At 40.9% G+C, this 22,783-nt stretch overlaps 1 protein-coding gene across 9 annotated transcripts in view; it reads right to left on the minus strand.

Annotated features, from left to right (window-relative positions):
* Window positions 1-22,783, minus strand: part of LRRFIP1 (LRR binding FLII interacting protein 1) — a 186,063-nt gene that overhangs the window by 36,504 nt on the left and 126,776 nt on the right. Inside the window, exons 8-11 of one of the 9 annotated variants that reach the window (XM_073306758.2) lie at window positions 22,320-22,382; window positions 18,165-18,209; window positions 16,996-17,061; window positions 11,464-11,541 (exon numbers count right to left, since the gene is read on the minus strand). The exons of 6 other annotated variants lie outside the window; for them this stretch is intronic. In XM_073306758.2, coding sequence (XP_073162859.2) covers window positions 11,464-11,541; window positions 16,996-17,061; window positions 18,165-18,209; window positions 22,320-22,382 — 252 coding nt within the window. The remainder of the gene's footprint in view (window positions 1-11,463; window positions 11,542-16,995; window positions 17,062-18,164; window positions 18,210-22,319; window positions 22,383-22,783) is intronic. 2 more of the 9 variants (XM_073306757.2, XR_012154385.2) reach the window with 2 other exon arrangements.

A 22,783-nucleotide genomic window follows, 5' to 3' on the forward strand; every position in this document is an offset into this window, starting at 1 on the left:
GTAGACATGCCCTCAGCTCCAGTCATCCAGAAGAGGGGATTCTTGGTATCCCCTGTTAGTTAAGAACTTACATCAGCATGGTAGAAGGCCCTTAACATTGAACCAAGTGGAAACTGTAAACAGTGAAAGTTCATGAAAGAAAGTTTGTTTTTCTTTGAGGTTACACAAAGTTGTTGCCAAACAATGCTGAACTTCCAAGTTACTGTGCAACAAAGAATGCTATCACACAAGCAAACCGATGGAGAACAACCTAACTGTCTCTGAACTGCTCACCATACTTTTTACTGTAAAAATAGCTAATAAATACATGCTACAGAAAAAATGAAAGAAGTACCTGCCAAGAAAGTAATATAAATAGGAATACATCTAATAAAAATGTAAAAGCTTTTTATTGTAGGACTCTATTAAAATAAATCAAAATCTATGTGTGTTAATAATGTATAATATTAATCTCTATTAACAGATCCCCATCATTTCATGGGGGGTTATGCAAGAGAAGGAAGGCATACGTAGAGTAGTTTTCAGTAAAATTCCTATGTGCAGCATTGTAACTTGGCAAGGGGTACAAGCTGTTCTTTGTAAAATAAGCACACCACAGAGATCAGAGTTCAGCCTCTTTTGAAGGTTATTTTTCAGAATAAAACCAGAGCCATGTTACAAAAGCGCCAGCACTATCAGAGGGGTGAATGCAGCTGGAAGCCAAGCAGGAGCAGAATAATTCTACAAGTCCATATATGGAAGCATTGCCTATTTTTCAGAAACAGTAATGAACTACTGCAGTTTTAATACATTTGAAACTTATTTTCCTTTTTCTTTCCACTTAACTAGCAAATATTTGATATTAACCCTTCAAATGCCTTGCCTTTACACATACCCAGTGCCAGCATCTCCACTGTGCACTAATATAGTGCCTTTCATCTGAAGCTCTTAAATTGTTTTACAAACATTTACTAAAGAGACTTCAATACTCCCATGAAGTAGGTTCATATTATCCCCAGTCTGTGACAAATAAACAAACAACAAAGTTAAGTGACTTCAATGTCAAATTAAATCAGTGGAAGAGTCAGGCCTTTAATCCAGAACTCCCAGACACCAGCCTCTTAAACTAGACCACATATGCTTACAAATTTTGACAAAGCAGCTGCTAGAGGACCTTACGTTGTACAGTATCAGGTACTAAAAAGTCCACAGCCAGTGTGTGAATGTATCACTGAATTGCTCCTCAGCTCCGTTTCAGTGACATGGGATAAGATCATTTTCCTCATGAAAAGTAAGGTCTTTTTTTCTTGTTTGTTGTGACATGAATGAAATCTGAGATCACATTTTCTATTCTAAAACTATTAGAGTATTTCAAAATCATTTAGGCTCTTAGGGGAGTGAGCTCACCATTGGTACAATTTCACAGTTGTTTTGACCTTTTATGCTCTATAAATCCAGCACCAGAGGGCAGTCTCAAACTCAATCAAGAAAGAATGAAACAGCACCACCTCTGAGATGGACAGGACAGACTATCTAATGCTGAATGAGAGATGGACAGTCATTAGATACAAGGAATTATAAACCTACCTTAACACTGAGGAAATAAATTTTTTACTAATTTTAATAATCAGAATGTAGCGTTCCTTCCTGCCTCATTGGGAAACAGTGACTGATGTAATCAAACACCACTCATTAAAAGTACAGTCTAAAAGTGGTAAATTCTGTGGGCATACACAGGGCCATCTTAAGGCCTTGTGCATTTAAATAATAGTCTACCCTGCTGTAGGAATCAGCACAGAACTTTTAAAGTTTACTAGTGAGAAAACCTCTGAACTTTGTCAGGTTAGGATTAGGTGTTTCTTCAGGATTCTTTGTAACTAACCTAGATAAGGAATGACTATTAAATCAATCCTTCTTACTTAAACAAACCTATCAGGAATTTCTGGAATGCAAGTCAGCACTGCAATAGATCTCCACTCCAGACAAGCTGAAGCACAAACAGATCCACCACTCTTCACTGGCTTTAGCTGTCAGCTTTGGTATACCAGTAAAATTTTAAAATTGAAAGGGGAGACTGTATTGGATGAAAGCTGTGAAAAATGAGGGCAAGGTATCAAACAACTAACACATTTGCTTAGAGTTAAATCTACTTCTGTTATCACTTGTGTGCTGTTCGTCATTAAAGGTGTACCCTCCTACAACATAAGAAGCTAGTTGCAGCTCTGCCAAAGGATTAGTATGTTGGTTTGTTACAGCTAGGCCTGCACATTCTCCTAACCACACTTTCATTTTCAAAGACATGGCTTATAATGAAAATATTGTGATGCCAATCAGCTAGTACAGCCCCTCATAGGCTACAAAAAAAACTGACTGTTGGTCCCCACCCTTCTGAGTGTCTCCAAGAAATGGGAAAAGGAACGTAGCACAGATTACCTGTTGTTTCCGGCTAACAAAATATGCCTTTGAATTCCAAACATATTTTCCTCTTTTTAGCTCTGAGAAATCTTTTAACACAGATTCAGAGAATAATGGAATTGGTTTCATAGGCGTATCTTTCAAACACTAGCTCCTCTTAGTGATTAAAAAGTCTGAACATTTTTAAATTTCCAGACTTAATAGCATACAGTGACACTTTCCTCAGCATTTGAAAGACTAATCTACATGATCAGGATTTACCTCCAATTTTTTCTTAAGTACTGAAGATTTATGGAAAGTGAAATCTACCAGCATTATCCTGAAGATCTGTATTTATACAGAAAACTATGCAGTTTCCTGTTATATTAGCATGTAGTTATTGTACATATGCACAGACACAGGAGTGGGCAATAAAGAGGCAGTCACATGATGAATGGGATTAGTGAGCACCAGATCAACTTGCAATCAGCAAACTTGACTAAGTACCATCATCTTATCACTTCAGTTTAACTACACACACATGCAAATATAGAAATTAATTATAATTTTATGTATATCATTTTAATATTACCAACTATATTCCCAACACATGCATGCATATTAAAACCTTCACACCACTAAGACTTGTGCAGGGCTAAATCTGCATTCTCAATTGCTTGCAGGTGCAGCTACTGCAGTTTTTTGCAAAAAGGAGCTGAAAGCAGTGCTGTGGGGATAAATGGAGTAGTGAGAAAAGGTTATGAGTTTGAGGGACATTTTCCAATATTTAATTTGAGAAATCAGTATCTTTCAATGGCACTCCACTCCTTCAAAACATACTCTGAAAACTTAATACCATTTAGTTGTGTTTTGTTTCTTAGCACAATTAGCAAGTGTAGGAAATAGGTACGGTTGTGTGCTGACTTGAGAATACCTGCATCTGTAAGGGTGTAAAGCCAAGCCCATTTCAATGCTGCCAACTCACATGATTTTTATTAATTATTTTTCTCATATACCCAGACTTCTCCTTAAGTGTTTAAATACCTTAGTGTCCCTGTTCATTCTAATTTTCCCTATTTTTTTGGAGGGTTGAAATCCAGCTTTCAATGGGACTTAAAAATGTTATTGATATATTATATGCATTGTAAAAACTCCACAGTTCCTTCAGAACCATTACATACTATTATGCCATTAAGTAATTGTTTAAAAATGCCAATTTTTACTTACAGGTAATGGCTGCAGTATGTTAGCTGTGCACTGAAAATCCTCACTATATCATTTAAAAAATCAGAAATACCCTGACCTTTTTGATGCAAGGTTTGTTTTTAAAGCATTAGCAAATTACTTCCAAAGATCTTTTTTTCAAAACAGAGATCCATTTCTCAGTAAGTCGTCAAGATTTAAAAAAAAAAAAAAAAAAAGACCTGAAAGACTGGATTTTTCAATAATACATTTTCAAACTAAAAATGTTTTTATTTTTAATAGTACAACTTTAAAATAGTCATTATTGGGCTGAGATCATACAAACCCACATTTAGTCCTGTTTCATGCTCATACATATATCAGAAAGTCATAATCACCCTGTGTCAAATACATAGCTATTTATGGGAAAATTTTCTGTACAGAGTTTTGTACATACACATTCTTTGTACAACGTTACCAAACTTCATACCAGGACAGCTCTACTCCTGTTTGAACCAATCACGAGAACCAAAAAACAAACTACTGAAGAACAACACTACCTAATGAAAGTCTTTCAAAGCCAGGTTTACACGTTCATAAGTAACCCCTGTGGCAAGCTAACAACAAACAGAGCACCTTTACAGAAAAATACCGTATCATAGTTACATCAACTGAATTCTATGGACTTTAGTGAGTGGAACTTCTTAAGGAAGGGATCTTAAACATCAAAGTCTTGTGTGGAGCCAGGGCAGGCAGGCAGGGAGGCTCCACTGATCCCTTCTGTAAAATAAAGTGGGGTAGGTGTCCATCAAAAGTTTACCTTCTAGGCCAGGGTGGGCAAACTTTTTGGCCTGAAGACCACATTTGGGTGGGGAAACTGCTTGCAGGGCCACGAATGTAGGGCTGGGGCAGGAGGTTAGGAGGCAGGGGGTTGGGGTATGGGAGGGAGTCCAAGGTGTAGGAGGGGGTGCAGTGTGAAGGAAGGGGCTCAGGACAAGGGGTTGGGGCGTAGGAGGGGGTGCATAGTGCAGGAGGGGACTCAGAGCAGAGGGGTTGGGGTGCGGGGGGGTTGGGGTGCAGGCAGGGGGCTTAGGGCAGGGAGTTGAGGTGCAGGGTGCAGAAGGGGTTCGGGTTCTGGCCAAACGCCGCTTATCTCGAGCGGCTCCGGTGTGGCAGTGGTGCGCACCGGGGCCAAGTCAGGTCTCCCTGCCTGCCTGCCCTGGCCCCAGCCCCGCACCACTCCGGGAAGTGGCTAGCACGACATCCCTGCCGCCCTTGGGGGAGAGGGGGCAGAGAGCTCCGCACGCTGCCCTTGCCTGTGGGTACCTCCCCCAAAGTTCCCATTGGCCGTGGTTCCCCGTTCCCGGCCAATGGGAGCTTCAGGGGAGGTACCCATAGGCAAGGGCAGTGCACAGAGAGCTCTTCCCCCACCAACCCCCACCCCAGGGACGTGGTGCTGGCTGCTTCTGGGAGCCGTGTGGGGCCCGCAGAGCAACAGGGGTGTCAATCCCGCAGGCCGGATCCAAAGCCCTGAGGGGCCAGATCTAGCCCATGGGCTGTAGTTTGCCCACCCCTATTCTAGGCACTTTTGTGTCATGTGCTATACACCTTCACTCAGACACATGCATCCGATGAAGTGAGCAGTAGCTCACGAAAGCTTATGCTCAAATAAAGTTGTTAGTCTCTAAGGTGCCAAAATGACTCCTTTTCTTTTTACGGATACAGACTAACACAGCTGCTACTCTGAAATCAGACTCTGTTGCTTTTCAATAGCGTTCTATGTTTACTGTTGTTTCTAAATTGTTTTGGCATCCTTCTGGGATGGAAGCCATTGTGTGTAAGAAACAGGAATGAACAATGTTCCTGAAGTCAAGCTGCTGCTAACTATATTTTGGGGAAACCTTTGCTTAACTTAATCTAGGGTACATGCAGGATGTCAGAAAGCCATGTAAAAGACAATATAGACTGTTCCTCAAACTCCAGCTCACTGACAGGTTTCAGAGTGGTAGCTGTGTTAGTCTGTATCAGCAAAAAAAACCCAAACCAAAAAAAGACCACCACACAAATACAATGAGGAGGACTTGTGGCACCTTAGAGACTAACAAATTTATTTGGGTTTAAGCTTTCGTGGGCTAAAACCCACTTCATCGGATGCATGCAGTGGAAAATACAGTAGGAAGATATATATACACACACAGAGAACATGAAAAAATGGGTGTTACCATACCAGCTGTAATGAGACCAATTAATTAAGGTGGGCTATTATAACCAGGAGAAAAAAAACCCCTTTTGTAGTGACAATCAGGATGACCCATTTCAAACAGGTTTCAGAGTAGCAGCCATGCTAGTCTGTATCCGCAAAAAGAAAAGGAGGACTTGTGGCACCTTAGAGACTAACAAAGTTATTTGAGCATAAGCTTTTGTGAGCTACAGCTCACTTCATCGGATGCATTCAGTGGAAAATACAGTGGGGAGATTTATAATACATAGAGAACATGAAACAATGGGTGTTATCATACACACTGTAACGACAGTGATCAGGTAAGGTGAGCTATTACCAGGGGGGGGGGGAGTAGGGGGACACGACCTTTTGTAGTGATAATCAAGGTGGGCCATTTCCAGCAGTTGACAAGAACATCTGAGGAACAGTGGGGGGGGGGGGGGGGAATAAACATGGGAAAATAGTTTTACTTTGTGTAATGACTCATTCACTCCCAGTCTTTATTCAAGCCTAATTTAACGGTGTCCAGTTTGCAAATTAATTCCAATTCTGCAGTTTCTCATTGGAATCTGTTTTTGAAGTTTTTTTGTTGGAGAATTGCAACTTTTAGGTTTGAAATTTAGTGACCAGGGAGGCTCAAGTGTTCTCCAACTGGTTTTTGGATGTTCTAATTCTTGATGTCTGATTTGTGTCCATTTATTCTCTTGCGTAGAGATTGTGCAGTTTGGCCACTGTACATGGCAGATGGGCATTGTTGGCACATATCACATTGGTAGATGTGCAGGTGAATGAGCCTCTTATGGTGTGGCTGATGTGATTAATGTCCCTTGACTAGATGGTGTCCCTTGAATAGATATGTGGACAGAATTGGCAACAGGCTTTGTTGCAGACAGCCCCCCAACCTGAAGCAAATACTCAACAGCAACCACACCCTACACAACAAAAATACTAACCCAGGAACCTAGCCTTGCAACAAAGCCTGAATAAAGACTGGGAGTGGATAGGTTATTACACAAAGTAAAAACTATTTCCCCATGCTAATTTTTTCTCCCTACTGTTACTCACACCTTCTTGTCAACTGTTTGAAATGGGCCATCCTGCTGATAATAGACCACCTTAATTAATTGGTCTCATTACAATTGGTATGGCAACACCCATTTTTTCATGTTCTCTGAGTATATATATATCTTCCTACTGTATTTTCCACTGCATGCATCCGATGAAGTGGGTTTTAGCCCACGAAAGCTTATGCCCAAATAAATGTGTTAGTCTCTAAAGTCCCACAAGTACTCCTCAGGTTTTTTTTAAGCTCACTTTGAAATATCCTTAGATTGCATATTTAAGAACAGCAGATTGAGTGGCACAGTGGTTTATGTACCAGCCGTCTTCACACCGACACCTCAAATTTGGCTCATTTATTGTGCAGTATATTGGCTCACATGACTTGAGTACACTATTGCACCCAAAGTCAGCTGTTTCTGTTGAATTCCAGTTCAATGATGCAGAAAATGAAGTAACTCAAACCGCTCTCAATTTATACATACAAAGGGATCTGTCTCTTCCTCCTGGATAGAGAAAGCCCCTGAAGTTTTGGGTTCAGACATCTATTGGTGCAAAGTGGGACTGCTTCATTGCACCCCCCATCCCTGCCTTCTTCCCCTTTTCTCATATAGCTGGGGCTGCATCACCACATCAGTCTTTTCCAGGCTTGCTGGTCCAATGCTTGCTTTGTATCCACTCCATCCTACCACATACAATCCATCCACCATTTTCTTGGCCATCCTCTTGTTCTTCACACATGTACTCTAATCTCAAGCATCTCCCTAACAAGATTCCCTTCATCCATTCTTTGTACACACCGATACCATTTCAGCCTCTTCTCTTACAGCTTCTTTTTGATATCACAGACCTTGGTTTCACTCCTGATGACATCGTTCTGTTGTCCCTCTTCTTTTTCTAAAAGCAAATTGCTCCTTTCCTAAAATGGGCTCCACTGTTGGACAAACCTTGACTATGATTCTCTCTAACATCTTCATACAATGGGACAGCAATGTAATTCCTCATTACTTTGAATGTATATGTCACCAATTTGTTTGTATATTGGCACCAATATAGACTTTTTTCCTTCTCTTGGGAGTGTCTTCTCTTTCCAAACTGCACACAGGACTCACTTGAGCCAGCATACACGAAACTCTCTCAAGGCTTTGATAATTTCCACCATGACTTCATCTGGACCTGCTGCTTTTCCAGGTGCTATCTTCAGCAGTGCAGTCTTGATGTCTTCCTCTGACAGGTCAGAGACATCTGTGATTATCGGTTCCCACAATGGGAGTGTAGCATATAAAGTAGACCCTCATTAAGTTGACCCTCAAAGTATTCTTATTGGTTATTCATATTCTCACTCACTCTCATATCTATATCTATATCTCATCAATACATAAGCTTCCAAACTGGGAACCACATTCACTGGTGACCTTTACAATAATTAATTGGTACCAGATTTTGTTTGTTTTATTTTCAAAAGGAATAATCAAAGTTACCAAGCCCCAAACTTATCCTGTTATCTGGATATTTTCCCCAAAAAACCAAGAGGTGTAAGTATTTTCTAAAATTATCTCCCAAGGGAAGGCCTAAAACAACATTCAAGTTTTAGCTCCTCAGCTAGGAGGTGCATAAACTCATGGTGGAGTTTATGACGACTGGGGATGTCTACTAAAAGTGGGTGTTCATTCATGTCATCCTCCTAAAAGTCCATATCTTCGCTCCCTAAGGGGAAGTGCTGCAGCATGTATCTGGCAGATAATAATGATTGAGTCTAAGGGAATTAGCATAATTATACTGGTGTTAAACTTTACTAGAAGTGAAGTGATGCTTCATTCAAGCAGACTCATAGCCCTTTGAAATTCACTGGAAAAATTTAAGACTTACTCCACTATAAACTGAATTTTGCTATAATCTAGTTCACTATGCAGCATGTGGGTGTGGGTCACTTGCCAGAATTATCTGAATGTCTCTCACTTACTCGTTTCCCTGCCATTGTGGGGGCCTCAGGCACTGGTCTACTCGTATTCTCTGCCGGTGGATGTTTTTTTTTGTTTGGTTAGGTGCAAGGAAAATGCTAGACTGATGTCTCTGGAAATTGAAGTTCTATCTTTATCCACATAACGTAAACAGCGCTGGCAGTAGAGCTTGCTGAAAATGCTCTGCCAACATGCCTCACACTTAACCCTGTGGCGGCATTTCTAGAAATTAAATGGTGTTCAATGCCTAGCCTTTCTGCTGACAACACCACTGAGTGCCAACTGTAGCAACAGCTTTTGCAACATAGTCAGCTGTTCAGCAGCAATTAGACTCAACTCATCTCATTTAAACCACAACACAGCTATCAGATATTAACTCTGGTCACTACAACGTCGGTTAGAATTAAAATGCCTGTGAGGTGAAAATCTCTAATTGTCCATTCTATAAGTCAGTTTCCCTGATCTCGTAGGGTATATCAGGTTTAAAAAAGGATTTCTAAAAATGTAATTTTAGATCTTAACTAACAGATCAAGAGATGACTTAGTAAGTTATGCACTTATTCTTTAAGAAAGGCTACATACTTCCAATTTGTCTTTTCTTTACTGAGTAGGTTTATGCATATTTAATGTAAGTACTGTAGACTGAAAACACAATTCTCTTCCATCTCAGTAATTAAGAACAGAATTTATAAATAGCAGCATGATCAACAATGGGAAAGCACAGGATACCCACAGGAAGCATATACCAAACATTTTCCAAATGGAGATAAAAGACAAACAACAAGCAGGGAGAATGTGAGGCATGACTACAGTACACATCAAGGGAAAGCGAAACCCAAATCAATATAGCCACTCCAAATTCACAGTCCACATAATGCTAACAACTCACAGTAAATATCGGTTTTTAACTATACGGAGACACCCATCTCTTATATTTTATACTAACTTTATGAAGACAAAAAGAAAAGGAGTACTTGTGGCACCTTAGAGACTAACCAATTTATTTGAGCATGAGCTCACGAAAGCTCATGCTCAAATAAACTGGTTAGTCTCTAAGGTGCCACAAGTACTCCTTTTCTTTTCGCGAATACAGACTAACACGGCTGTTACTCTGAAACCTGTCTTTATGAAGACACAGGGTTTTGTGGCATGGTTATTTTGTTGATACAGTTTTTTCAGCATTACATGATTATAAAAGACAGTCACAAAAGGTACAAGTGAAACTTATTGAAATGGTCCTGTCATTTTCTGAGGAAGCCCAAATAGCTCTCTTTAAATTCCACATTCTAGACATGTTAAATAGGTAGCCTGGTCCCAAGGACCATGGAATTCTGCAGTTAGATAAGGAGATAACATTGCTTAAAAGGAGAGGTTTTTTCTGGTATACAAGTTGTCTGAAATAATTACATGTCTCTTCAAGTAAGGTCCAAAGCCTCTATATGATCATTTTGTCTAGTAAAATGACATTTACTGCCCAGACTGCTAATAAGAATTATGGACTCACCAAGCAAGGCTCAAGGACAGCATTTTGGCAGTAATCCCAGCATCCTCTATTCCAAGCAAGAGTGGAGTCGTTACTGTACAAGGATATTGCTATTTTACAGTGCATTCCCTCCCCCTCACCTTAATAGCAGTGTCTGCTAGTAGGGCTAATCTTCCAGCTCTTGGGTGTCTGGGAACATACAAGAGATTAGGTGGGCAGAAAATGGGTGGGGGAGACAGATTGGACAAGTTAAAAAAGTATGGTATTAAAAGATCTTGAGAGAAGAAAGCCAGATATTTGGAAAGAGGTAGAGAACAACACAGGGAAAGATAAATATACAAGGAGGTAGGAGAGAAAAGGAGGAAATAGGAAAGATTGAAACCACCACCGGTGAAAAAATGCACCACGAGCAGGTCAGAAAAAAGTCTAAAAGATGCAGGAAAGGGAGAGAAGTTATGTTTCAGGTAGTTAGATTGAAAGATGTTTGATTAACTTACAAAAATGATTACACTATTTATTTATTCCTTTAAACTGCAGGGCTGTGGCAGCAGCCGGGTATTTATTACCCTGCTAGTGGAGGCAGGGTAAATTTTGAGCCAGCCCCAACATCTTCAGTAACCAACAAGTATCAATACCCTTTTGACATAATTGTTGCAGAGTCTCCAAGTCTAGTAAACTCTGCTGAACTCAGGCTGTTGCAGTTTTGAGTTCTGTGCTATCTGGAGCTTCACCTGTTAAGAGGCCTGTCAGAGCGTACTGTGCACCTCTGACTCCGAAGAAAACTTCAAAACTGCAAGATGTGAAGATGGAACCTGCTCGGCACAGACCCTCATCACAGAATTTGCAGGATATTGAGAAAGGAATGAATGTGTGCATGTGGGGATGGCTAACTGATGGAAGAGCACATCTTAGATTGGGTATGGTTGTGTCTGGTGATGCTTCTCCAAAACTTAATATTTATTTGGTTAGAGGATTTAGCTACGGTTCACACTGTTTCTTTGTATTTTCTGATCCTGCTCACTGATCCTTAGTCATGATCAATATTGTATTATAGGTTAAATTAAACTTGCAATTGACTAGTTGTCTGACACCACACTTTCTGCACAAGTATCAAGCAGCCTTGGGAAACACAGGAATGAAGCAGCTGAAAAGGAGGAAGAGATAAAGAGAAGATATGTGCTCACCACTGGACTTGCCCGAGCAGAGCTGGCTCTAGAAGATGCCCGAGATCCGGAGCCGAGGTAGCAGCTGTACTCCGACGGCTGCCCACAAATACCCCAAGAACACAGTAAGCAGAGATAAGAACAGGATTAGCACTGGAGCAATCAGAGCAATAGAAGAGTCAGAACACTACCATTTCAGGTTAGTTTAAAAAGGGGTGCATGCAGCTGTGAAAGAAAAAAAGAGGAGGCTGAAGTTGAGAGCAGAAACCTACATTAGACAAAAGGTCTGCATAAGCAATTGGTACACAAATGGACTCAGTAAAAAGGTTTTGGTTTAACTCTTTTACACCATGTGGAGCAGAGAGACGTTTGTCCTTAATATTTTATTTAAAAGTTTAAGGTATCAGCCATTCCTTCAATCTCTGTATGTATGGAGTGATTCCATCCCATTCCTTCATTAGGAGATCTTACCTCCTAGCTCTGTTCAGTCCTGTGATGCTTTGGGAGTTCACCCAGACCAGTAAGGGGGTTCTGTCAGCCCCTGCCTGTAACCTTGGCTGCCTTTAGGCTGTGCAGCTTTGGCTGAGAGCCCTGACACCAGCAGTATGCCCGCAGCACAATGGTCTCACCCTCAACTCTGACCAGCCCACTTACTCCTTGCAGGATGACTCCAATAATCTTCCAGACATGAGTCTCCCCAAACCCATCTCCCCTGTAGCGTCAACTTGTTTTTTGTACTGGCTCTTGGGAGGCAGCGAACACGGTGGTACCTCTGGGAGTGTCTAGTAAGAGAATAGTTTGCTGCAAGTTAGAATGTTTTGGGGAGCCTTGGGTCCAGAAGGGTTGCTGGGGATGCCCTGCAAGGAGTAACTGGGCTGATGGAAGCTCAGGGTGAGACCACTGTGCTGTGAGTATGCTGCTGGTGTCAGGGCTCTCAGCCAAAGCTGCACAGCCTAAAAGGTACCCAAGGTTACAGGGCATGTGGCAAGAGAACACCTTTTTGGTCTGGGTGAAAGTTTCACAAGACCCTCACCTCTTCTGCAATACTGTGAAGTTACAAAATGAACACTTGCTCCATACCCAAAGCAAGAAACCTCCGTGGTTGATAAGTGTTCCTTCTTGACTGGATACAGATACTATGGTAAGAACTGTACCTTCCCATAGAGACTGAGAGCATCACCCCTTCAGCCTCCATCTCCTGCAGACGTAGGGATTCTAGTCTTTCCTAAGAGCAGGTTTCTACAGAGCAAGATATAATTGACAGTGTTGACTTGTGGCTGAGAGGTTTAGGCCAAAATAGTCAGAGACTTTATCGTGTTAGTCACCATATTGACAGGCTGGAATCTGGTGAAAGTGGAGAATGCAACAGTATAAAATAAAGAATGAGTTTTACCCAATAGAAAATCAGAATCGAAATCCCTTAGATTTGAATTTCTGAATTTTTTCCCCCCCACATTTGACACATACTTCCACAGCACCAATCAGACACCCTATTGCACTGCTCAGTATTTTTACACACATGAATTATCAGGTGTATATAAAGATTTCAGCATATTCATACCACACTTGAGCCAAAAAAAACATGTGTTCTTTATGCTCATTTCCTGTGACACTGTTTCTGCCACTGCTGCCTCAAAGACAACTGTGAATGTAATTTTTCAGAAATGCAATTTTGATTGTTAAAAAAGCAGGAACTGAAATACACAGAGCATGTCCTGTTTAGTGTGTCCTTCAATGATAAAAAAAAACCTCTCTATTTCAAATGCTGTTGGAGACAAGACTGACGTTTTGTTGACTGCCTTGTCAATGAATTCCTATAATCAAAGATGTCATCAGAGATGCAGATTTCTGAATAGTATTTGTTAGTTATGAGCCAGTGTTGAGTAGTAGTGGAAACTTACACATCCTAGTTTTGGATGGCAATTCACAGCAGTGTGTGTGACACACTACGAATTTGTAGTAATATTGGTGGATTTATTTTGTAAATAAGACTCATTTTGGAATAAAGTGCAAGCAATTGAAGCTTTAAATTTGACCTTCTAAACAACTATTGGAATCTGAAGAGGAATGACCTTGACGCTAAATGTAGTTTCTATCCATGAAAATAATTTCTGAAGACAGACAACACTAAAATATACCAACTTCCATAACTCAATTGGGCCAGTAGAGAAGCCATCCTCAACTCCTCAGCTACTGAGAGAACTGACAAGATTGCGTATCCTCAAGATGAACAGGTCACTGGAAGCTTGCCTACATTGTTTTACAGGTGGATAGCAATGCAATTTCTAGTGGGTGGTGGTGGTTTTTTTTCCCTTGAGTGGATGTTTGGTTTTTGGGGGAGGTTGTGTGTGCGGTTTTTGCTTTGTTTTTTTAAAAAAGATAAGAATTGAAGCTTATGTAGGGAAAAAACTTTCAAGCTTGGGACAGAAATGGTCCTTTCTGCAACAGAACCATAAGCTTAACAATTGTGACTTCAAGACAGTATCTTGGCAGCAGATAACAGTCAAAAAGCTATGGAAAAAGGAGATAGGAGCACCCTCAAACCATGCTTTTCTTGATATTCTGCAGATAGTGACAAAGCTTCATGCATGTTGACTATTGAACTTTGTCTCAGAAAAATCAAAGCAAATACTTAATGATTCCATTCCCTTAAGAAACCTGTTAGACGAGTCTTGCTCCATCATTGCTGTTAAAAATATACATTAAGTAAAACAAAAACGTAAGAAATTATTCTTGAAATATATTACGGGGAAAATGTAACTGCTCATACCAGCCTAATAGTGAAGTATTGTTTCTCAGCTACCTCATTTCCACTTGTTCCTCTCCTTGTTTTAGCATTTATAACCGGGGATAAAGCTGCTCTTTAAATTTAAGGATCTTGTGGGAAAGCAATTTGAAAATTGTCATTAGCAAAAGAAAAAGATGGATTGCTGAGTTAAGTGCCCTCTGGTCAGTAATTTGGGGGTGAGCAAGGAAAGAAGAACTACATACCACTTTGTCCTACACAGTCTCTCAGTGTCTTTGGCAAGCAAGGAAGAGGACTCCAACATCCTTCAGAAAATGCTTCTTGGCAACAATTGCCCAAATGTCTCTTCCAAATATGAGCAAAGCTATAAACTTCATGGCCACGAGCATAACTGTGTCAGTGCAATGCTGTAATCAAGATATTCCTCTGGAGGCAGGGGTGAAAGTAACTTAAAGGACTTACCCATATGCAGGGCTGGGGTCCTGAGCAGAAGAGGCGGGGGCTTTAAATCCCCAGGCCCTTTAAATAGCTATTTAAATCAGTGGTGATTTAAAGGGCTCCGGCTGCAGTAGCAGTGGCTGGGAGCCCTGGGCCCCTTAAATCGCTGCCAGAGCCCTGGGGCTCCCAGCCACTAACGCTACCCCAGGGCTCCTACAGCGGGGCTCTGGTGGTGATTTAAAGGGCCCGGGGCTCCTGCTGCTGCCAGGGACTCCGGGCCCTTTTAAATTGCCAGCCTGGGGAAGCTGCCCCCTGCCGGTACGGTCGGCTGTGTACCGGCTCTTGCCAGTATGCCGTACCAGACCTTACTGGCTTACTTTCACCTCTGTCTGGAGCCAAAGGCCTCATATTTCAACTGTCCTGTGATTACAAAGCACCATGCTACACTAGAACTGGAGAGATGGCATTATTCACCAGCATGCAGAATCTGCGGCACAGCAGAGAGAAGAGAAGAGAAGAGAATGATACTATGGACATTAGTGTCTTTGGACAACATCCTTAGGATTGGCAACAAATTTTTTTTATGATTTCCATGGATAATATCGACGTTTATTTTTATCTATTTAAATGTTCACACTTGAAGGAAATTATGGGGGTCCAGACAATTATTTAATGACTGTAGACATTGAGATATAAAAAGTTAAAAAGCTTTATAACCATTAAAACACAAATTGTCAATACCATGGGTCAAAATAAACTCTAGTAAGTGCTCATGCAGCATTTTTCTTATTTTGTCTATCTATAAACTTCAGTCATCAATGGAAATATTTTTGCACCTGTGTGGTCAGTGAAATTGAATTTACTGACATTTACTGATAAAAACCTAATCCTTCCAAGCCTAAACATTCTCCATTCAAAACGCTGTGCTCCATGTCTCAGCAAGATGGAGAAATAGCTCTCAGGCTCAGAACCCACAGTAAATGAGTGTTTTGCCCCAATTAGGACTGCAGGATATGATCCTTTGAGATATCTGTCTAAATGACACACACCTCTACCCACAAAACACGACTGCACTGTCCAGATGGCAAATCCACTGGATTACACGCTGCTGGGCAACCCAAACTGATTATCAATGGATGTTGCAACAGAGCAAAATGAAAACAAGATAAGACCCGTGAAGCAAATTAATTTGAGGACAGGATAACATTGATAAAATGTACAATTCTATTAGCAAGTCATATTTTGATTGCAACAGAATGTCATGTATTGGTAGAGGATAAAGTGAAAATATCAGCTGAGTTAGCTTTACAGAGACAATTTCAATTTATTTTTCTAAGTTAAAAACAGGACTACACTTCTAATGCATAAGAGAACATTAGAATATCTATTTTTCATTAATTACTGGCAAAAAATAATGCAAAAGGTTTAAGACTTTCACAAGGGAAGCACTGAACAATGAAGGTCTCTATTTACATTTTCAGAACAGGTACAATGGCAGTACAAGTTTCCTCACACTGCCCCACCAAAATGGCTCCAAACCTGACATGGGGACACAGAGGAGAAGGGGTGTCTTCATCTTTAGCCTGCGTTTTGCAAGTGACATTAAGGGTGTTAATAGTAATGGTGATATTTGTAACCTGTCCACTAGTTAAGCCCTACCCATCCTCTAGCTCATTTAAATAAGCTAGTGAACAACCATTAAATGCTAATAAATTGTCATTTTTGACCAGAGTCAGATTTAAATGGGTAGAAGGATCTCCCATAAATGATTCCTTGAGCTCTCCAATCTCACCCTAGCAACTATTACAGACTATCCTCCTCCTAAGTCACCTGGTATAAATACCATGTTACAAGAGAATGAACCCCAAACCCTGACTAAGTCACAAGTGAAAACATAGTAGCATGGGGGTACTGAATTTTTAAGCTCTCTGAAGCCAGTTTATTTAAAAGTGAAATGGAGCCATAAGGAAGAAGGGGGGGGGGGTCTTACATAAATGTGGTTTTCCAGTTGATGTTTTGAATTTTCTTAACAGCAAATAAATTCAAAGGCAGAGCTAAGATTCCTTTCACAAGAAAGAGGAACCCCTTATACTGTCATATTGAAACTATAAGGTGATACCCCTGCACAGTGTAGCATGACAATTGCAGGCAGGACACTTAGTATTTGACTCCAGTGAATCTACATGGAGGGAACTTTGTAGAGGTGATGCTCCCAGTCTTGTTTACATAAAATTCTCCATCATCAGCTATCTGGCCAGTAATCTTATACTGCCCATTGATACAGATAAAACTACGCTCTAGTAAAACAGGTTATCGTAGGACATAACACTGAAGACAGGCCCAGCAGAAAAATGCAGAAAACATCTTACAGCACGAGAACTAGAGGCACTATATCGACGATTCCCACTGTAAATGCTCTCATCATACAGAGACGCCTACAATTAAAAAACAGAGTCAGCACAAAACTGGTAGACTTTGGTTTTGTTTCTAATCTGGAGCATTACAAGATTGCAAGGTGCAGCACAAACGAGGAGTGCAAGGGGGAGGAGAACGAACAAAGGTGCAGAAACAACAGGGGCATTTCCTGTAAAACCCCATATATGGCATGCAAGTGAAGAATGAACCCACCAATTCTCCAGTGAGCTCCAGTGAGCTGTGAAACACTACAGAACACGTGCAGAATTAAAATGAGATCCAAACGTCATCAGAAACTTCACACACTCATGCAGTCTTAACAGTTCTTTTTCAAACTATCAACTTTAACACTTAAAATTACCTGCTATAAAGTGACAACATCAATTCTTATAATTTTAGTAGTGCTAAACCAAATATTTTGGGGTTGGGACAGGGTAAGGAAAAGAGAAAAATTGATTCCTGGTAAATTTAATTGAAAAAGAGATATTAGTTACTGAATTAATAGGAAGCTGTTGGTGGGGACGCATGTTATAAACCGTTATCATCTAGTTCGATTTTAGAACACCAATCTCTGGCTTAGTTATGTGGCTCAGAAAATGCAGGGTAGGGTTTCCTATCACCATTGCCAAGACTTGAGAATGAAGTTAGCTGCACACAATTTAACACAGGAAAACAGTGGGAATGTATTCTGCAAGAACATTACACTGTATATTTTGTTTTTAAACAAGACAAATTTTTGCCAATTTGTATAGGTCAGGATTGATGTTGCCTCTTTCTAGTCCATATTTCAGTGTCCTACATCATACACCAAAATGAAGACAGAAATGTCTTACTCCAATTAGAAAGCTGCAGAAGTGTTACAGATCCATAAGCAACTGTTGCAGAATTCCAATGGGAGTAAAATGTAGGACCAGCAAAACAGAACTGACAGATGCACCATGGGCATATGGGCATATGTGCATTCCATTCAAATGGATCATATACTAAAATGACAATATAGTACAATATAAATAAACTGGACCAACAAGATAGTCTCGACAAACTGCAAGGGCAAAAGACAACATGTGCATGGGTGAGTGCACAGCTTCTGCATTTGTGGTTAAAATGACAAAGCACAACAAACCCTGTAACTTCTGGCAGGCAGAACATCACTGTACAGCAAGGAAGGCTGGGGAAGACAAGCACAAACCTTTTTTATATAAAAATGGATAACAGCAAAAAGTGTTCACATTGGGATTAATCATCCCAGTCAGACGTATTCATGCTATTAAAATTCTTATGCTATAATGCAGGGAAGCGGTGTACAGATATCGTACACAGTATTACAAAACTGTATTAACCATCTGTGCTTAAAAACCTGAAAGCTCAAGTCCAAACAAAGACTAAGTATAAAGCAGATATATATGCATGTTTCCTACAGGAAGGGAGGATATCAGAGAGAGTGCAGAAGGAAAACCCAGTAACTTATTTTAGTCACTAATCCTCTCCAACTGTCTAAGAGAAAGACCTAGATGTAAGGCTATGATTTTGTCATGGAGGCCATGGAAGTCACAGAATCCATGCTTTCCAAAGACTTCCGTGACTTCAGCCCGCAGGTGGCTGGGAGCTGCAGGGTCCCACTGCCGCCAGCGGAGGCCGGGAGCTGTGGGGTACCCCTGCCGCTCCTGGCCATCTCAGGCAGCAAGGGGGACCCCGCTGTACCTGGCCATCATGTGGGACCCCACAGCTCCAAGCCGAGGGGGATGGGGGACCCTGGAGCTCCGAGCCCCCATGGGTGGTGGGGGCTCCCAGAACTCCCAGCCAGTCCCACAGCTACCGAGCAGCTCCCCATTTTGTCAGATATTTTTAGTAAAAGTCAGGGACAGGTCATAGGCTTCTGTGAATTTTTCTTTATTGCCCGTGACCTGTCCGTGACTTTTACTAAAAATATCTGTGAAAAAATCTTAGCCTTGCCTATATGTACAGCAGTCAGAAGGAGAGCTTATGACCATTCTGGTTTCAGTCAAAGCCAGCAATTCAAAAACAGAAGTAACTTTGGTACAATACCCACAGAGACAGGAAAATTAAGAGGGTAGATTTTTAAAATACTCCAGACAGTTTTGAGCCATCTGTGACCTATTTTATTATTGAACAGAAAGCGACAAAATCAAATTATTCAGAATCAGGATGGACAATTCTGCTTACATTATAAGACAGGATACCATAAAAGAAACAGGGAGGTGCATTCACAAAAGACATTACTGTTAGTAATACACATTCCCAGGAGGTGAGTGTGAAGTTCAGAGTGCACATTCAGCAAAGGCTGCACAAAGCACAATACGGTGCTGTATATACTGTATATACATTAACAGCACCCTCACCCAGCCAGATACAGTGTACTTTGCCTGTATGCAGAGAGGACAATTCAACCACCAAGAGGATTTTAAGGCCTTATGCTTTGTGATTTTCTTGCCCTAGTACAGGAATCATTTGCCTTGTAAATTACACAGAGTGGGAAGGGCAAGGGTTGTAGCTTCATCTCACATGTGCCAACAGGAAATAGACTGGCAAGGTGAGCAGAGGAGTGGTCTCAGCTAAGATGAACTACAAATATTTAATGGGGATTTTGCAATCTTTTCCAAGACAAAATTTATGACAACTGTCAAAAGCAAAATAAAACAATTGCAGGAAAAGGAGAGGCACATATCAACATCATGACCTGTCTTAAACAGATCTCTGTTTCCCATTCCAGACATAAATTTGTAATAAAACACAAGACCTAGACACGCCTGGCAACCAGACCGAGAACAGTGTCATTGCTTCGCTCCAATGTCCTATCATTATTTGTGTGAATACAGGAGGTTGTGTTGTCCAGGTGAACTCAAAACAAAAAAGTCAAGGTTAGAGGGAAACAGACAGTGACAGACCCTATTTCCATTTTGGGAAGAAGGTTGGGATTTGGAAGTAAAGCCACTGTTGTGAAGACCAAGGTCACAGTAGTAGGAACCCTGTATCCACAGGAAGAAAAACCTGAGAACTCTGCTTAATGTGAAGGAATTGTCAAATTCTGTATTAATTCATTTAAATTAGGACAGTGGTTCTCAAACTTCATTGCACTGTGACCCCCTTCTGACAACAAAAATTACTACACGACCCCAGGAGGGGGGAACAAAGCCTGAGCCCGCCCAAGCCCTGCTGCCCTGGGCAGGGGGCCAACGCTGAAAGGCTTTAGTCCTGGACCAGGGGTGGGAGGGAAAGGGCTGTAACCTAAGCCCTGCCACCCAGGGCTGAAGCCCTCAGCTTTCAGCTTCAGACTTGGGTGATGGGTTCGGCCTTTAGCTTCAGCCCTGGGAATTAATCTGACCGAATCCCCAGAGTAGACCGCACTAGATGAACAGAAAAATTCTTCAATTGACCTAGCTACCATCTCTCATGGAGGTGGAGTACCTACACCAATAGGTGAACCCCTCCCATTGGCACAGGTAGCGTCTACACTGAAGCACTACAGCAGCGCAGCTGTGGCATTTCAAGTATAGACAATCCCTCAGGCACATTAGCACTTAGACACTTGAAAATCTGACCTCACATGAAAACATATTACTCTCATTCACCATCTCCTCCAGTTTAATGCTTAAAAGCTCTGAAGCCTAGTAAAAAAAAAAATCTATGAATTCCATTTATCACATTGTCTTGTCCTTGTGCAGAGGAATTACCAATGTATACAAAACAGCAGAGACACCTCTCATTTAGCTATCATAAATGGATCGTATTTCAGATTTTTAGAACAAATTTCAGTAACAAACAAGCTGCACTATTTTGTGCATCATTAATCGAAATCTGCCAGCAACAGCTTTTCCTAGAATTTTTTTTTCCATCGCTTCAGACTCGGGGAGTCAGAGTGAAGTGAAGCAGAAATGGGGGAGATGAAGGAAAAAAGAGAAAGGATTACATTCTTTGGCTTGGAATTCTTATTAAGATGAAGGTGAGGTTTTATAAAGACAAAATTATTTGCTTTTTCTGGATTTAGACTGATTATCAGCACCTCTAACCTTCCCTGCTGAATAGGAGAGACTCTGACAGCTGCAGAATGTGGCACAGAGAACCAAGACAGGCTGCAGCAAATCAGGTTTAACAAAAGGTCTGTTCCCACTCAGTTAAACAAGAAACCCAGTAAAACTAGGAAGTAAAAACCTGCCCAACTCTAACCCCAGAGAGTTATTTGGAAGGCTGGGTGCTCTACAATATAGAGCAAAAAATACAGGGTGTCAAAAGACCACCTGATTGGTCTGGGGAGCATCCAGAGTGTCTGAGGCCAAGCCTTTTTCCTGATATGCCATAGCTAACAGAAGCAGGGAACAACCCACGGTCAGAAAAGGTGCGACAATGTGAAGCACACAACAGAAGTGCAGGAGTAGGCCTCTCAAATGAAATATCTTCCATTTGTAACCTCGGTGTCATTCCAGCAACTTCAACTCCAGTAGCGAGCTTTCATCTGTTTAGTTCTGAATCTGGCTGGCCCAACTAGTTAGATGGGGAAATTTTAATGTAATTTCTAGGCAGACATGCGGAAAGATAACAAACAGCCAACTTTAAAGTCGGCTGTGGACGACGGATCTCTGTGTTACCGACAGAAGCTGCAGGAAACTCTAGTAAAGACTTGCAAGAGATGAAGTGAGTCTCACTCCAAACACTCAAATTTTGTTTTATATCTTTTAGGCAGCTGTTGAGGTGGGGTGACCCTCTTCTACAGCACAAGGGTTTATCTGCAGCAGTTTGTGGTGTCTCTATTTGGGGATAGGGCAGGCAAATAAGACATGCCAGGTCCAGGCCTTCAAGTAGTAGAAAGGCAGTTTACAACACTTAATAGGACTATTAGTTTCCCAAAAGCTTTAGGAAAAATGAGGTATTATATACTTATACTGTAGCATACAGTAACATACAATATTATGGTTAAGGCATGTTAAGAATTAAATGGCTTGGTGCTTTGCATGCACAAACAACACATTTGCAAATTAAAACCTGTTCTCTGTTTTAAACATACGGGTAGGATGTAAATCTGTATTGTTCTAAGGGAGTAATACTGGAGGTGGAGTTTATTATGCCCTATGAAGACAGCTCAACTATGTTACTGTTCCCTTAAACCTTACTCTCCCTTCAAACAGTGATCAGAATTACTGTTAGTAATGAAGACATCAAAGAGTGAATAACGTGATTGTAATCATGTGCTACATAAAAAACTCCATGCTACAAACCCTGCAGTTTCCACAGAAATCATGTTAATATTTAAATAGAAACCAACCAACTTCTCCTCCCTGGATGACTTCTTTGTAGATTTTCTGCTCTCCCCGCTGTAGTTGGAGCTCTAGAGTATGTCATTAAAGAACAAGAACATCATTTATCAGAGATGCTGGCACAAATCAAAAGAGCAACAAGTCCTCTGAAAAGACTGTACAGTGTTTCCTTTTGTCAAAAAGTTCAGCAAGATTGGCAATACTTAAACTGTTTAGACAACAAAAAATGTCCCTGTATGTGTTGTCTTTTCATAAGAGTCCTTGTTGCAATTTCAGCTAATTACTGCAAATTTAAGGCAAGCATAATGTACAAAACTACAATTTATTGCAACTATAACTTCAATTCTACGTTTTTTCCACTGAGACTTGCTGTATATCTCCACATAGCTAGCTGTCTGGAGTTTTGATCACTGTACGCCTCCTTATGCATGTAAGGGTGTTGCTACATGAAGTTTATTGCACTTAATTCATT

The sequence above is a fragment of the Lepidochelys kempii genome, chromosome 11, assembly GCF_965140285.1.
Source record: "Lepidochelys kempii isolate rLepKem1 chromosome 11, rLepKem1.hap1, whole genome shotgun sequence".
Taxonomy (NCBI): Eukaryota; Metazoa; Chordata; order Testudines; family Cheloniidae; genus Lepidochelys; species Lepidochelys kempii.